General features: G+C 59.2%; 1 protein-coding gene across 10 annotated transcripts; it reads left to right on the top strand.

Annotated features, from left to right (window-relative positions):
• Window positions 1-1248: 1248 nt before the first annotated feature.
• SLC35C2 (solute carrier family 35 member C2) lies at window positions 1249-14711 on the top strand. Of its 10 annotated transcripts, none has more exons than XM_047852927.1 (11): window positions 1250-1394; window positions 5772-5922; window positions 6352-6724; window positions 7305-7455; window positions 8269-8332; window positions 9040-9112; window positions 9602-9770; window positions 9855-9938; window positions 12341-12516; window positions 13643-13772; window positions 14137-14711. In XM_047852927.1, the coding sequence occupies exons 3-11, from the start codon at window positions 6605-6607 to the stop codon at window positions 14268-14270; spliced, it is 1101 nt and encodes a 366-aa protein (XP_047708883.1). In that variant the 5' UTR covers window positions 1250-1394; window positions 5772-5922; window positions 6352-6604; the 3' UTR covers window positions 14271-14711. The 10 variants fall into 10 exon arrangements, with proteins under 10 accessions (XP_047708888.1, XP_047708883.1, XP_047708890.1 ...); XM_047852929.1 differs by lacking the exon at window positions 1250-1394 and adding an exon at window positions 2222-2246; XM_047852928.1 differs by lacking the exon at window positions 1250-1394 and adding an exon at window positions 2781-4648.
• The last annotated feature ends 1471 nt before the right edge of the window (window positions 14712-16182 follow it).

Consider the following 16182-nt stretch of genomic DNA (forward strand, 5'->3'; position numbering starts at 1 on the left):
GGAGTGGCAGCGGTTTGCAGAACGCGCTGCTCGAACCCAGGTCTTGAGCCTTCTTTTCAGAGGGGCCAGGGAAGTCACACACCGGGATCCGCGTTTGCAGCCAGTGTTAAAAGAGAGCCGAGGAGGCACTGGGAAGGGAGGACAAAAAGTCCTAAACTGGGCCTCAGTCTGCAACCCTAGCCTGCCCTGACCTCCTAAGGGTTCTTGCCTCTGCCTCTTCTCATCCATCCTGCAAGATGAGTGAGATCTGAACTCCTTAGCTGGCGTTTTTGAGACCACTGCAACCTGCCCCTTAGCTACTTTTCCAACCATAGCTTTGGTTAAGTCTCCTTATAAGCAACTGGGCTACAGCCAGGCTCCAGTCTTCCCCTCTCCTCCTATTTCCTGTGCCCAGGACATTCCCCACCCCTCCTACTCAACCTGTGGAAATTGAGGTAATTCTTAGAAAGTTTCAGGCAGGGGAGATGCCTGGGTGGCTCAGTCGGCTGAGCTCTTGATTTCAGCTCCGGTCACGATCTCATGGTTTGTGGGTTCGAACTCCACCTCAGGAGGCACCTGACAGCACTGAGGCTGCTTGGGATTTCCCCTCTCTCTCTCAAAATAAATAAACATTAAAAAAAAGTTTCAGGGGTGCCTGGGAGGCTCAATCCGTTAAGCATCTGACTGGATTTGGGCTAAGGTCATGATCTCGCAGTTTGTGGGTTGGAGCCCTGCATCCCGTCCGCACTGGCAGTGTGGAGCCTGCTTGGGATTCGTTCTCTGTGCCTCTCTCTGCCCCTCTGCAGGTTGCTCTCTCTCTAAGTAAACTTAAAAAAATTTTTTTTAAGTTTCAGGCACACAAAATGTTTCATAAATGTTTATTATTTATCATCTCCCATGGATCTTCTAAGTCCTAAATTTTAATGCCCCTGAGTTATCACTCCCCAGCTGACGAGTTCTCAGAAGAAAAAGCCCATGAGAGATTTATCTTCGTGGTTCCATGGCTGCCTGGCACAGCACCGGGCTGGAATAAGGTAAATTAATCTGTTCAATAGACGTAAACAGGACGCTATTTTCTGGCTGCCCCCGGTGCGCATGGCTCCCCAGCAGGCACTGACTGGTGTCCAGAGCGAGGCCGATTATTGGGCGGCGGAGACGCAAGCGACCACACCACGAAGGGCTGCTCGGAGCCGGGATCGAGGGCAAGCGCGGCGGACAATGCTGGAGGCCCCACCCCCGGAGCCCCGCCCCGCCCCGCCCCGCCCCGCCCCGCCCCGCCCCGCCCCGCCGGCGGCCGGCAGCCGGCGGTCGGTCCCGCCCCTCGGCGGCTTCTGGCGGAAGTTCACACCCTTCGCGGCGGCGCTCGGCCTCGCACTTCCGGCGGGGGGATCCGGACCGTAGCTCCCGGGACCGAGGTAAGTGGGCGCGCGGCGGGGCCCGCGCGCGCTCCCGAGGGCGGGGCCGGCCGGCCCGGGCCGGGGAGTGGGGTCTCGGCCGGGCTCTGCGCGGCGCAGCGCGCTCCGGCTTCTGTCCCTTCCGGGTCGCAGTGTCGGCGCCGTGGAGGGGGCGAGGCCTCCACGCGCCCTGCCCGGCCGCCCGCCGCGCGTTTCCCGGCGCTGCCTGCGCCCCGCGCGACGTCCCGGGGCCGGAGCCAGGCGGGAACTGCGCGGACGCGGCCCGGGCCGCCGAGAGGCCTCAGCCCGCGGCGGGGTGGGAGTGCGGGGCGCGCAGTAAACACGTGGGCAAACAGGGCAACGTCAGGTGGTGGGAGGTGCCGGGAGCCCGAGTCGCGGACCCTTGAGGAGGGTTCGGCCGAGCAAAGGTCTAGGGAGGAGGGAACGGCGAGTGCAAAGAACGACATGGGCGGGATGGGTTTGGCGAGCGGCCAGGGGCCAGCGTGGCGGCGGCCGCGGCACCGGGACAGACGCCGGCAGAGGCCAGATGGTGGGAGGCCTTCCCCCGCGGGCCCGCTCGGGGGTTGGGATTCGCCCTGGGAGGGCGTGGCGTGCTTTCTGTGTTTTAAGCCTTCGTCCCTGCTGCCCTGCCTCGTGGACTCCAGGCTGTCAGGAGGAGGAAGCGAGGACACTAGTTAGGGGACTGCTGCAGCCGCTAGGTGAGAAATCAGTGTGGCTGAGGCTGCCGGCCCCCACCGAGGCGAAGGCAGCTGGGCCACAGGGATATGAGAGCAGGAACGGACAGGATAAGGTTTGAGGAAGGAGGGAAAGAGTGGGCAAGGATGAGCTCATCGTCGATTTGGGGGCTTGCACGTAAGTAACCAGGTTTGTTATGCTGGCATTCACTGATGGTATAGGTTGGGGGCACCTTCAGTTTGAGGTATCTTGAGTGGAACTACCAAGGAGACTGTTAGATATACCAGCCTGGGCGCTGGCAAAAGAGGGTAGGGCAAATGAAAAGGATTTAGAAATCACTGGAATGTCCATCAGATGGGATGAGATGACCCAAGAATGAAGAGAAGAGAAGCCAGGGTCCAGTGCTCAGGCGGCCAACTTTTACAGGTTGGTTGATGAGAAGGAGCCAGCGAAGAAGGCAGGGAGTTCGGAAAAGGAGTCCAAGAAAGGAAGAAAAAACAGGACAGTGTGGTGTGGCAGCCAAGAGGTTTTCCGCGGAGGAGGAGGTGGTCAGTTGTGTAAGGTGCTGAGGGAAGCAGAGACTTGATCCTCGGAGGGGCAGCCAGGAGGAGGGGGTGGTGACTCGGAGCAGTGGGGACAACAGACTGGGAAGGAGTAGGGATGGCAGGACACGGGGCCCTGGGGGAGTTTGTTGTAAAGGAGCCAGGAGGGGGTGCAAGCGGCTGCTGCCACAAACCAGCATCCAGTTTTGGACTCGATGCTCTTGACTCCTCTCCCAAGGGGCAGATGAGTTTATCCTCTGTCGTGGATACACTGTTGTGGAAACTGAGGTCCAGCGTTCAGGTAATTCAGAGGCCACCAGGTAGTAAAGGAGCCAAGACTGGATCCCAGGTCTTTCTCACTCCAAGCCCACACTTGTAAGCGCTAAACTGCACTGCCCAGGTTACAGCCACACAGAGTGAGGGGGGCCAGGTGCTACGGTGCCCTCCCCTGAGCGGGCTGCTGCTCCCAGCCAGGCTGCCCCCTGGGGAAAAGTAAGGCCGACATAGAATTCCTTTCTTGGCAAATGTGATTTGAAAAAGAGCATTTGCCCCTTTCAGGCTGGTTTCCCTTATCCTAAAAGAAAGGCAGGGATCTTACCAGTTACCTATCTCTGTCTCCAGGGCTGGGTATACAGTGGCACTTGATAAATGCACATTGAGTAAGTGGCCAGATGAGTTCCAAGAGCCCTTCCGGCTGCAGTCTGATCTTGTGTTTGGGGTTAGGTGGCTCATGATAAGAGAATGAGTGTTGTTAACTTGGAGACCGGGCTGGGGTAGTCATGGGGACTTTTTGGAGGTGGAGGACCTGGACTGGTGAAGGCAGGGTAGGCCCTGAACAGGGCGGGGAGGCGGGGTGCACAGATCGCAGCGTTGGAATGGGAACTGCACCAAAAGCAGAAGATGCAAGAAGTTGACTCACGGAAATGTGTCGACTGCCCTGGCTTGGGAGCCGTGGGTGGGGAACCCTGGGGAGCGAGTGCTAGAGGATATAACGCAGTGTGGTTGCCTGTGCGGTGTAAGCAGGCATGTTCTCAGCAGGGAGCGGTTTTGCCCCCCATGGCCTCTGGCCCCGTCTGGAGACATTTTTGGTTGTCACAGCTGAGGATGAGGGGCCGTTATGGGCACCTAGTAGATGGAGACCAGGAACGTTCCTAGACATCCCACAGGGCACAGAGCATGATCTGGCCCCACCTGTCCGTAATGCCAAGATTGAGAAACCTAGGTATAGGGAAAGCGTGTGGGCCTTAAGACCCGTTAGGTGTAGGTTTGGTGCCCGTGTGCCCCACTCCCCAGCTGGGCAGGCAGGAGCCTGACCTGCAGGAGATGTGGGGAGAAGTGGAGGAGACTGCGCATCGTGTGGTGGGGGGAGAGGATGGCGGCCCGGAGGGCAGTGGCGGAGGACAGGAGATGTGACCAGATCGGGGATGTTTTTGAAGCCTGAGGTGACAGTACTTGCCGATGGCACGTGGGCCGAAGGAGAGAGGAATCAGGCTGGGGGCGAGATTTGTGGCCTGAGCCCCTAGGTGGACGGAGGTGTCACTGGCTGCGGTGGGAGGAGGGGCAGGTTTGGACGCCTGCTGGGAAACAGGAGTCCGTGCTGGGCAGGCTAGGGGTGGGTGCCGGACACTAGGCATCCAGGTGCGGACAGACAGTCGGCCACTGGCTATTCCTCTGGAGTTGACGACGAGGTCAGAGGGAGGGCTACACGCTGGGGAGATGTCAGCTTATTGCTAATAAAAGGTAATCGGCAATAAAATGTGTTTCGATGTGTAAGTTCCCGAGTCCAAGGATGCTAGAAGCCGCGAGGAAGCAGCCCATGCTTTCACCACCCCACAGAACCCCCGGGAACGCGGTAGCTCCTGTGCTCAGTGCCCCAGCCACGTTTGAGCGTGACAGCTCAAACACCACGTGTGCCATTGCTGTGGATGTCGTGGTTTCTCCAAACCGTTTATCAAAAGCAGTGCCGTCTCCTCGGTGTACGTGGCAAACGAATTTCAGTGCATTGTGGAACCACGGAAAGACTGCTCTGTGTCACATGTAAGACAGTTGGGGTCTGGGGACACCTGGCTGGCTCAGTCAGTGCAGCATGCAACCCTGGATCTTGGGGTCATGAGTTGGAGCCCCACGTTGGGGGTAGAATTTACTTAAAAGCGCGCACGCGCGCACACACACACACACACACACACACAGTTGGGTTCTAGATTCAGGTAATTTTAAGTAAGTCTTCTACCCTACAAAGGATCCAGAGTGAGTCTTAGTTATGTGGACTGTCTTCCCCCCTCCTCCACCCCCCACTAAAAGCTAGGAGGGTTCTGGGGCGCCTGACTGGCTCTTGGTTTCGGCTCAGGTCATGATCTTACGGTTCATGAGTTGGAGCCCCACGTCAGACTCTGTGCTGACAATGGATCCTGCTTGGGATTCTCTCTCTCTCCCTCTCTCTCTCTCTCTGCTCCTCCCCTGCTCACATGCCCTCTCTATCAATATAAATAAATAAACTTGAAAAAAAAAAAGCTAGGAGAATTCCCCCAAAATACCACCGGCAGGTTCCAAAGCTCCCCTGGAGAGAACAGCAGCCCGGGGGGGGGGGGGTATCCTCTGGGCAAAACCTTGTGCTGGCTCCCACCTCGCCTTGGGGGAGGGGAAACAATAACCCGGCTTCCCTGTCCAGAATTGAATGCACTTCCTCCTTTCGGAAAGGGCTGGGGGTGGGGAAAGTAGATGTCTGAGCAGATGGTTCTAGGAAGGCTTGAAGAAGGTGGCGGCACTGGAGCAGGTTGGGAACCTCTCTGAGGAGGAGATGGGGACCGGAGGGACGCACAGATGAAGCAACGGGCGGGATAGCTCGGGACCTGGGTCCGTCCGGTGTCCGCAGAGCCCACATGCTCTGGACACTCACTAGAGTCGCCTGCATCGATAGGCTGGGAGCGGTGAGGTTTGGCAAGAGCCTCAGGCGGGCACGGCGACTAGGGGAGTGCTTGTTAGAGGCTGGGGGCAGGGAGGTATTGGTTTCCTGATCCATTTTTAACGCCTCAAAGACCAGATCAGCCCCCAGAGAACCAAGTGCCCGGTGTCTTGCGCTGAGTCATCGAACCGTATGGACAACTCACGATGTGCCCAGTGGGCATAAGACTAAGGGGCACGGTGGTCCCTGTCTTCACAGAACTCACAGCCTCCCAGGGGACAGAGACGTCACTCAGATGACCACGCCCCGCACAAGGGCACTGAAGGAAAAGTAGGGGGCCGTGAGAGCAGCCCCATCACGGGGTAGCCCCCAAGGAAGTGACATTTGAGCTGAAGTTGACTAGGACCAGGTGAGACAGGAATGGAGAAGGGTGGCAGGTCCATTCCTTCAGGTGGTAGGAAAGAGCCTGTGTGTTTGGGGAGCTGAGGTGGCCGGTGGGATGGGGACAGAGCCCAGCAGGGACAGATCAGGCCGTCTTAGCGGACAGAAAGGCTTTTGGTCTTTATCATAAGAGCACTGGGAGCCACTGAAGGGCCGACGTCTGATCTGACATGATCAGATTTACGTTCTTAAAAGGTCACTTTGGTGGCAATTCACGGAGAACGGCTCGAGGCGACAGAGCTGACGTGATTGGAGCTCCCGTGAGCGCCTGTGCTGGGCTTGGGCCCCTTCCTGCTCCTGCTGAGTCCACTCTGGCCTGCCCCCTGTGGGCAGGGGTGGGGTGGGGTGGGGTGGGGTGGACCGGTCAGACAGCCCTCTTTCCTTTCCATTCTTCTAGTCTCTGCCCTGGGGACGTGTGAGCCCTGCGTCCACTTAATCATGGAGAGGGTTGGCCTGGGCCACCAGCCCCTTAGGTGAGGACTCTGCCTGGGGCTCCGTGGACGATTCTGAATCATGGAGGCAAAGAGGACTCTTCCGGCCAGGAGACCTTCCTGTTGAAAGTTGTGGCCCAGCTTGGCCGGCCCTTCCTGCCGGCTGTCTTCGGGAGAGGCTCCCACCGACCCAGAGCTAGGGGGTTGCGGCTTTCCCGGATGGGGAGGTGGGCCTTCGACGTGGCCTTTGTGTGGAAGGCGGTGTTGACTCTGGGGCTGGTCCTCCTCTATTACTGCTTCTCCATCGGCATCACCTTCTACAACAAATGGCTCACCAAGGTAATGGGGTCCTTGCCGGGCAGGGGGCTGGGTGGCAGGGGACTGTGGCCGTGGCTACAGCGACCCCTAATGTTTAGCAACAGGACAGCACAGGCTTCAGCCAGTCAGACTGGAAGCCAGTCACGCTGGTGATGGGACCGGGCCCTAGAGCCCCACCGTGCCAAGGCTTCCCCTCAAACGGGCGGAGGGAGGGGAAACCGGGAAAGGGGGAGGACTGAGGATGCTTGGGGGCACTAGGGAGGTTTAAGGAGGCAGCTGCTCACCGGCCAGTGGAGAAGTGTTTCGGGGTTTTCATGACCGGTGCAGCTGAGCCGGCCGCACAGGCCCTTCCTGGGGAGGGGCCTCAGCAGGAGGCCGAGGGCGGTGGGGACGGCGCCGTGCCCGCCACCTGCTCTCTGTGTGACTTCTGAAATTGGAACCACACGTCTCTTGTCTCCAGTGATTATAACGTGGGTGAAAGCCCCTGGGCTGCTGCAGACCCTCGGGAGCCACCCGGTTGGCGTCGCTGCCACCGGACGGGGGGACGGGCTGCGGGCAGGCTGTAACCCGTGCTGGGCGGTCTGTGCTTTGGGCTCCGTAGAGCTTCCACTTCCCCCTCTTCATGACGATGCTGCACCTGGCCGTGATCTTCCTGTTCTCTGCCCTGTCCAGGGCGCTGGTTCAGTGCTCCAGCCACAGGGCCCGCGTGGTGCTGAGCTGGACGGACTACCTCAGGAGAGTAGCTCCCACAGGTACAGGCCTGCCTGGGGCCGGGGCAGAGGAGGGCACTTGGAAAGCCACAGGCCAAGAACACAAGGGCTTGGTGTCTCGGAGCTTAGGCCCTCCCGCTCCTCTCTTCCTGCCTCCCCCCCCAGCCCAGCCCTGCTTCTGCCTCTTATGCACTCCGCAGCCCCCCGCCTCCCACATACACACAGTGCTCGCACTCTCGTGCACATGGAGGCAGCAATGGCCTTGTCGTTGTCTGGCCCTTCGATGTGTATGCTGAGCCGACACCTGCCCTGGAGACGGCAGTGAGCAGAGTCCCGTCCCTGTCCTGGCGGTAGTGGGATGATGAGGGGTGCCTGGGAGCCCAGAGGCACCAGCCCAGGCCCAGGGGGAGGCTTCCCAGAGCTTGGGCTACAGAGGCCGAGGCTTCAGTGCGTGTGCGGGTCTGAAAGGGAACCGAAAGCGTCTCTGGACGCCGAGACTCAGCGCTGGTGAGGGGAAGTGGGAGAAATGAGGGGGTGGCAGGGACAGACCCTGGAGGACCCGGGCCTCCAGGACGAGTGTGCCTCTATCCTGAGGGAGGGGACATTCACACATTCGCCGTGTTTAGCCACTGGGAACTCCCCAGTCCTAAAGCTGGAGCGGAACCCCCTGCGTTTTGTGGCCAGGAGTTGACCCTTCAGCTGCTGTGAGAGGAAGGCCCGAGGGCCCCAGAGAAAGCCGGGGTGTTCAGGGCAAAGCAGGGAGCGCTCGGGGGCCTCTCGGAGGTGTCTGAACAGCCGGCGCTCGCGTGCCGGCCTGCCCTGGCTGCATGTCCGGGGGCGCCCCTGTCTCCACAGCACTGGCAACAGCGCTTGACGTGGGCTTGTCCAACTGGAGCTTCCTCTACATCACCGTCTCGCTGTGAGTACCGGCCACACCCCGCCACCTCCGTCCAGCCTTTCACGCGCACCCTGCCGGCGGGCCAGCGCCGTACCCCTCTCTGGGACCGGCCCTTGATCTCCGCTCCTTCCTGACACCCAGCGGCTCTCTGGGAAGCTGACAGCCCCTGCGGTAAACTTGGCTCGCAGGGGTGCTGTGCCTGCCTGCCCGGCGGCCCCGGGGGGAGCCAGGGACTCAGAGTGGTGACCGTATGCAGGGGAGAGAGGGCACTGACCGGTGTGTGGTGCCTGTGGCTGCGCAGAAGGGCAGGTGTGACCGTCCTCTCTCATCTCTGACTCTGCACTTCAGGGAGCACAGCCTTTGCCTTCTTTTTCTCCTCTCCTCCTTCCTTCCTTATCCCGGTCTCCACGGAGGAGCAGGTATAATAGGACTCAGTGAGCTCAGCGTCCAACCCGCGGCCTTTTCTCTCTGGCGGTAGCAAGAGTCCTCTTAGGCCGAGATTTCTTCTGATTAAAGGTCACGTCATCAGTCCAGATGACTCAGGCTGCCTTCCTGTGGTCTTCTGTACCCAGATTGCCCGGCTGCCCTGAGCAGAGCCAGCTGCCCTCAGGGAAATCAGAGGTCCCCCGGCCTCCCACCTTTTCCAGCAGTGTCCGTGGGCTCCTCTCCTGGTGGCGGGTCTGAGCCCTGAGCCCTGGCGGTGCATCGTGGGTACTTTGTCCTTGCAGGTACACGATGACCAAGTCCTCCGCTGTCCTCTTCATCCTGATCTTCTCGCTGATCTTCAAGCTGGAGGAGCTGGTGAGGCCTCAGCTCCCCTGGTCCCTCCTACCCCCACAGATGCTAAGAATAAAAGGGAGGACTGGGTAGCAGCTAATCACTGTATGTGACAGAGGAAACGAGCCCAGGTGGCAGTAACTCCTGTCACTGAGGAAGGACCTAGGACAGGCCACTGCTGATAATACTTAGCAACTGGCGTGGCAGGTGGAATGACCAAAAGAATGACCAAAGGAGAAAGGGTTCAAGGTCAGGGACCAGGCACAGCTGGCCCTTTGCTATAACCAAAGGAAAGCGCTAAAGAAGTTTAGATCAAGGAGGGATGCAGGGTACATGTCTACTGAACGTCAGCCGTGCCTACATTGATGGGAAGTTGCTGGCCGGGACCCCCAAGGTCGAGGGGGAGAAGGGTTTCCTGCCTCGGGGTCAGCCAACATGGCTACCGAGCCTAAGCTCCAGGTTTGAGGAACTCAAGAGCCCACAGTTAGTTGCCACTGCTCCTCATCCTAATAGCGCGCAGCGCTGGTCCTGGTGGTCCTCCTCATCGCCGGGGGCCTCTTCATGTTCACCTACAAGTCCACACAGTTCAACGTGGAGGGCTTTGCCTTGGTGCTGGGGGCCTCGTTCATCGGCGGCATCCGCTGGACCCTAACCCAGATGCTCCTGCAGAAGGCCGAACTTGGTGAGAGAGGGGCCTGGGGGCACCGGGCAGGGTGGGGGCAGGCCAGGCCAGGCCTGGCAGCTCACCCGTGTCCCCATTCTGCAGGGCTCCAGAACCCCATTGACACCATGTTCCACCTGCAGCCACTCATGTTTCTGGGGCTCTTCCCTCTCTTTGCCATATTTGAAGGTAGGTTCGGTCATCCATCTTGGCGGCCCCTCGGTACAACAGATCCCCGGTCCCTGCTCTGAGCCCAGCCCTGTGGTAGCTGCAGAGTTTACAGACATCAGAGGTGTAGTCCGTCCCTTGGTAGTGCCTGGTTCAAGGGCCAGACAGACATTAAACCGGATGGCTGGAATCCAGCATGATAAATGCTTACACAGAAAGTGTGTATGAAAGACAGCAGATGATGATGACAATGGATGCGGACAGGTGTGCCAGGCTCTTCTGATCATTTTAAACATACTAACTCATACGCCCCAAAACCCCACATGGCCGTACTATCATTATGCCCATCGCGCAAGTTAAAGAAACAAGTGGGGAGAAGATAACCTTGCCCAAGGTCCTGTGGTTCATAAACAAGCCAGCATTTGGTTCCAGCAGCTGGCTTCCAAGTCCTTCGTGTTAACCATGATGTGTTCTGTCTCTTAGAAGGAACGGAAGGCCATGAATTATTTCAGGATGCTAGGGTGGAAAGCCAAGTCAGAAAGGCTTACCAGGCAACGTATTTTGGAGGCTGGATGGGACTTTGACAGGCCGTTGGTGGCGGAACAGTAGGTTGGGACAGGGGGAGTGTGCCGGACTTTGTGCGGCCAGCCCTTGTACGGGAGTCTGGGCCGGTGAGCAGTCCCGCCCACCATTGCCTCCCGGAGAGGGGAGAGGCGAGAGGCGAGGCGAGGCAGGGAGAATGGTCTAGGCTGGCAGTGCACTCCATGTCCTTCCTTCCTCCCATGTTTTTTTTTTTTTTTTTTTTTTTTTTTAAAGTTTATTTATTTTTGGGACAGAGAGAGACAGAGCATGAACGGGGGAGGGGCAGAGAGAGAGGGAGACACAGAATCGGAAACAGGCTCCAGGCTCTGAGCCATCAGCCCAGAGCCTGACGCGGGGCTCGAACTCCCGGACCGCGAGATCGTGACCTGGCTGAAGTCGGACGCTTAACCGACTGCGCCACCCAGGCGCCCCCCTCCCATGTTTTAAGATTAGTCTTTGTCGCCTGTCTGTTTCTCCTTCCTCCCAGAGTCCTTTCTGTCCTCAGGGTCATTTCAGAGCATTCTGTCCCACATCCATTTCAGTTTCAAGCAGTGAAGCGTCTCAAACCTCTCTGAGAAAATTATTCTGCAGCCCCGTTGTCCAGGAAACTTCTGCAGCCTCGTTTTTCTCCTTTTTAATGTCTCCCCCCCCCCCCCATTCCTTGTGCCCCCCTTGCCCACAGCCGCCGCCTCCTGTCCTGGCTGTTTACACTGCTCCCAGTCTCCGCAGACCCTCATCCGAAAGCCCTGATAGTCGTCACTTAGCAAAGCTGCGTGGATTTAGCTCCTTTAATCTTTTCTGGTAAATTAATCCCCCAAGCGCCTTCATTACTTATGTTGCTCTTTCCCGAATTCCCTTCAATTTGCCAACGCCTTTGCGGTACTGCTGAGCCCAGCACCAGACAAGATGTCCTACATCGTGAGGCTGTTTGCCTGGGAGGGACCATCACTCTGCATTTCTTTGGTGCTTCCCTCCAAAAGTCTCCCAAGTGCCTGGCCACCCTCCATCCCCGCCGCCCCCCCCCCCCCACCCCCAAGTGTCTCTGCTGTGCCTAGCTCGGGCCGTTCTTGTGCAGACAGACCTGCAAAATCACTCTCTCAGAGGGTTGGTGTTGGAGGGCTGGGAATCCTCTGGAAGTCGAGCAAACTTTGGTGTGTGGGTGCCCATGCGGGTGTCTTTAGAATGCTTTGTCCTATATTTGCGTGTATGTGTATACTTTCTGAGAACTGTTTGTCACATTCTACTTTCTGAGAAACGCTGGGCTTGTCGAAATGCTCTCATTTTATCACTGGGGAAACTGGTCCTGAAAGAGGACACATCTCAACCTAGTGCCACAGCTGGGTGATAGCAAGACCGGGATTAAAGCGGGGAAGGTTTGTGAGGATAAGACTCGTCCCTGTTGGTAGGTGGCCCAGGGCATTGACAGTCCTCACGGGGTGGGCTGCCCGCCTCCTCTCTTAACCACAGCAGCAAGGGCCACATGAAGTCACCCTCCTTCCCAAAGACAGGTACATACCGTGGGAAGGACAGGTGTTTCCGGCCGATGTTCTGTGAAGTGCCGTGCTCTCTACCTGAGCCCAGTGGCTCGGAAGCCCTCCACGTGGCTCCCTGTGAGACTCTCTGGGAACCATCACTGCTTCCCCGGCCCCCCAAGTGTCAGGCCATCTGCCGCAGGGTTCTCTTCCCTGCCTGTCCTGTCCTCTGGGCCTCGGCCAGTCTGCAGGTGCTCAGGGGGCGTGGCTGCAACAGTGCTGGCTCTTCTGCTCGCCGGGCAGGGTGAGGCCACCCAGGCAGGCTCACCCAGGACGCGGCCTCCCGCTGTCTCCCCCCTCTCCTTTCAGGTCTCCATTTGTCCACGTCTGAGAAAATCTTCCGTTTCCAGGACACAGGGCTGCTCCTGCGGGTACTAGGGAGCCTCTTCCTTGGCGGGATTCTCGCCTTCGGTTTGGGCTTCTCCGAGTTCCTCCTGGTCTCCAGAACCTCCAGCCTCACTCTCTCCATTGCTGGCATTTTTAAGGTACAGACTTGGGGATGGCCCTGGTCCTGTCTTAGAGTGCAGCCCCCACGCTCAGTCGCAGCTTCGGTCCCAGCTCCCGTGCCCCAGGGCCCTGCAGAGGAGACGGAAGTGCCTCGTTAGGGTGCTGTGTGCCGTGCTCCTGTCTGTAACTCCCATCGTGGCCGCAGCTCTGGGGGGTAAGGGCGGTCATCCCCGTTCCACAGGTGGGCTGATCTACCCACAGATACCCAGCCAGTGTGTGGCCGAGCTGGGATTCGGACCACCAGGCCTGGGACACATTCTCATTTTACCGTGAATGCCGACTCTGGCTGCCTGGCCGTGGCCTGCAGTTGGGTTGAGAAGCCCCATCCAGACTCATGGGGAGAGAGTTTGGTGATTGATTGGTGATGCCTGCCGTGGTCAGAGTAAGGGACAGTGCTAGGCATGAGTGCCCTGTGTTTGCCTGTCTTGCCTTTACTGCTGCCTGGCCACACGCATGCCTCTGCTCTCAGCTTCCCCCTCCCCTGCCGCCTCTCACCCCACCCTGCTCAGGGCCGTGGGGCGGTGCAGTTTCACCTTGACTAAGCAGACACAGGTGCTGGACTAGTGCTGCCCAAACCCAGAACCGTAAGTCTCCCCAAGGGGCTTAGACGAGGCGTGAGCTGTGGTTCTCAGAATGAGCCGTCCCACCAGCCCCATTTGCAGCCACTATGTATGACAGCCACCACGTGAAGAGCCCTGTGGCCAGCGTGTGTCCCGCGGAGCCCTGTGACACTGCATTCTCCTGTGGCGTTGTTGGGCTGTCCATCCGCAGGTGTGGCCGCCCTTTATTCCTGCAGACAGGGCTGTGGGCCAGGCGCTCTGCTCCCAGCCCTGAGTTTGGTTTGCCCCCCTCGTAACCCTGACGCGACAACTATGCAAACATCTGCTTTGTCGAATCTTAGCGGCGCGAAGGGAGGAAAGCCCTGCGGGCAGGCCTGATCTTCTGGGCGCAGGGAAGCCTCTTTTTTGCCCAGCTGGCCAGCCCGCCCAGGCCCCTGGGCAGGTCAGGCTCTCCCCTGTGGTGGTGGCCTTGCCGTCCACCTTCCTGGCAAAGGGGCCACCTCCTCCTCCTGATCACTTGCCCTTCCCGCCTGTCTGCCCTCAGGAGGTCTGCACTCTGCTGCTGGCAGCTCACCTGCTGGGGGACCAGATCAGCCTCCTGAACTGGCTGGGCTTCGCCCTCTGCCTCTCGGGCATATCCCTGCACGTTGCTCTCAAAGCCCTGCACTCCAGAGGTAAACCGGAGCCCCTTCCCGAGGCCTCTTTTCTGAAGGTGTTCTCCTCGTGACTCAGTCCCTCTGCTCTCCCCTCGACCCGGCCCTGGGTCCCCAGCCACCCAGCCAGGAAGAGGCAGGTGGCCCTCGGCATGCCCACAGGCGGTTCCAGCCCGGTGGCGGTCCGCACGCTCAGCCGCCTCTGCGTCAGCCGCCCCTCCGCCAGGGAGTAAGCCCGGCGATCCTGCCACCATCACTCCAAGAAGACAGGCGGTGTCCTGGGAGCGGGCGGGGAGTGGGTGGGGGCCTAGGCGACTCAACACCCCCATCGGGGCACGCCGAGGAAAGCACGAGTGGTCTGCAGCTGGCTTCTCTCTGTCTCCAGGTGATGGGGGCCCTAAGCCCTCGAAGGGGCTGGGCTCCCACCCCGACCTGGAGCTGCTGCTCCGGAGCGGGCAGCCAGAGGAGGACGACAATGAGGAGGAAGAGGCGTACTTCGTGGCCCAGGGGCAGCAGTGACCAGCCGGGAGACCAGCTTGGAGGCAGGCCTCTCCCCACCCTCACACCTCACAGCAGCTCGGGGACCCAGGGGGCCCTTCGCGGCAGCTGGGGAGCAGCGGGCCAGGCCTCTCCCAGGCCGGGCCTTGGGGAGCGCGCGACCGCCTGGCGGGGCTCGCTCGGGGAGCTGAGGAGACTGCGGGGTGCGCGTCGGGCCAGAGCAGGGCCGAGGCCGTGCTGGAGGCCCAGCGGGACGAGGGAATGGGCGGTCCTCGGCCACTTGCCAGGCTCTGGCGGCCAAGGTGGTGCTTTCCGGGGCACAGCGGGTTTCTTGGGGCACTGGGTTTAGACTGCGGAGCACTTGGGAAGGGGAGAAGGAGAGGCTGGAGCCTCATCACCTGGACAGTGTCTTTTCTCAGAGAGCAGATCTATTTATAGTTTGGAAATAAAGGATTTACGGTCCGCCGGCCACTTCGTGTTGCCTGGAGGCATGGGGGCAGGAGGGGGTGGCGGGGGCCTCACTCTCATTCCTGGCTGGGGCTTCTGCAGATGACTGGGCAGACTCCAGGCTTCCCTGCATCTCTTGGGTTCCTCTGGGCCCCTGGGCCCTCTCTTGGGGCCCCAGCACACCTGCAGGCAGGAAAAAAATGTATAGAGTGGTGTTCTGGGGCGTGTAGTGCTTTCATAGCCTGGATTTGAATCCTGACTGTCACTAGCTCTGTGACCTTCAGCGAATTACTTAAACTCTCTGTACCACAGTGTTTTAACCCATGCAATGGGAAGAATTATTTCAGAGTTATTCAGAAGATTGAGTCCGAATTGGTAACAGATGTTACGTGTTTGTTTTGAGGATGCTTTCAACAGCCGTGGAACCGAGACCCCAAATGAGTGATGGAACGAAGATTCACCGCCAGGTCTGTATGCCAAGTCTGTGCCCGCGGAACGTAGCTGGAGTGGCCTCCGAGCCTCCGGGACCTGAGCTTCCTGCTCCCCCTACCTTGGACCAGTCAGGCCAGGCCGCCCCTCTACGCTGCGGCCTTCATAAAATGGGGAGGACGGGGCGAGATCCTGGCTCTGATGTGCAAGGGTTCCGAAGCCTGGGCTGCTCCTGGGAGCCGGCTCCTCCCCCACCGCCCCCACCCCCCCAGCCCCTCGTGGGGACAAGTACTTCCAGGCAGAAGTGTTTTCAGGCACTCACAGCAGGTGGCGCCATTGCACCACGCGGTGACTCGGCACCACCCCGCCTGCCTCCGCTCTCCAAATCCAGGCTGGGGTCCTTGGAAGAGGACTGTGGTGTCTGTGGGTGGGGACCAGGATAGGGCTTGTTAATGAGTTGTTCTCATCACATTGAAGTGACAGAAGCTTCCTCGGTTAAGCCTAGGGAAACATCGATACTTTAGAAGCAGGTCCGCGAACTTTCTGTAAAGGGCCTCATAGTCCCTATCACAGCTACTCAGGTCTGCCATTGTAGCCGGAAAGCAGACAGGGACACCAGACAGGGACACCGGAGCAAGAGGGTGTGGCTGCGTTCCAGCAAAACCCTACAAAAACGGGATTCAGCTTGTGGCCTCTGGCTTGCCAACCCCTGCTGTAGAAAAACCCTTAAGAATGATTGAGACCCACCTTCTGGTTGTACAGCAAAGGAAACTGAGGCTTAGGAGGGGCAGTGACTAGCCTGAGGTCCTCAGAGCCTCCAGGCTCCAGAGGAACTAGAACAAGATTTTTTTAAATGTTTTATTTTTGAGAGACCAAGCGCAAACGGGGGTGGGGAGAGGAGAGGCAGGGAGAGGGAGAGGGAGACACAGAATCTGAAGCAGGCTCCGGGCTCTGAGCTGTCAGCACACGCGGGGCTTGAACTCTTGAACTGCAAGATCGTGACCTGACCCGAAGTCAGACCTCAACCAACCGAGCCACCCAGGCGTGCCGGAACTAG

Source organism: Prionailurus viverrinus, chromosome A3 (assembly GCF_022837055.1).
Source record: "Prionailurus viverrinus isolate Anna chromosome A3, UM_Priviv_1.0, whole genome shotgun sequence".
NCBI classification, from domain to species: Eukaryota; Metazoa; Chordata; class Mammalia; order Carnivora; family Felidae; genus Prionailurus; species Prionailurus viverrinus.

What these genes read in the sequence shown, in the direction of transcription:
- SLC35C2 (XM_047852927.1), top strand. Translation starts at nt 6,605, where the DNA reads ATGGGGAGGTGGGCCTTCGACGTGGCCTTTGTGTGGAAGGCGGTGTTG. An exon ending in ACAACAAATGGCTCACCAAG is followed by an intron (nt 6,725 to 7,304) that starts GTAATGGGGTCC and finishes TGGGCTCCGTAG; the next exon opens with AGCTTCCACTTCCCCCTCTT. An exon ending in CAAAGCCCTGCACTCCAGAG is followed by an intron (nt 13,773 to 14,136) that starts GTAAACCGGAGC and finishes CTCTGTCTCCAG; the next exon opens with GTGATGGGGGCCCTAAGCCC.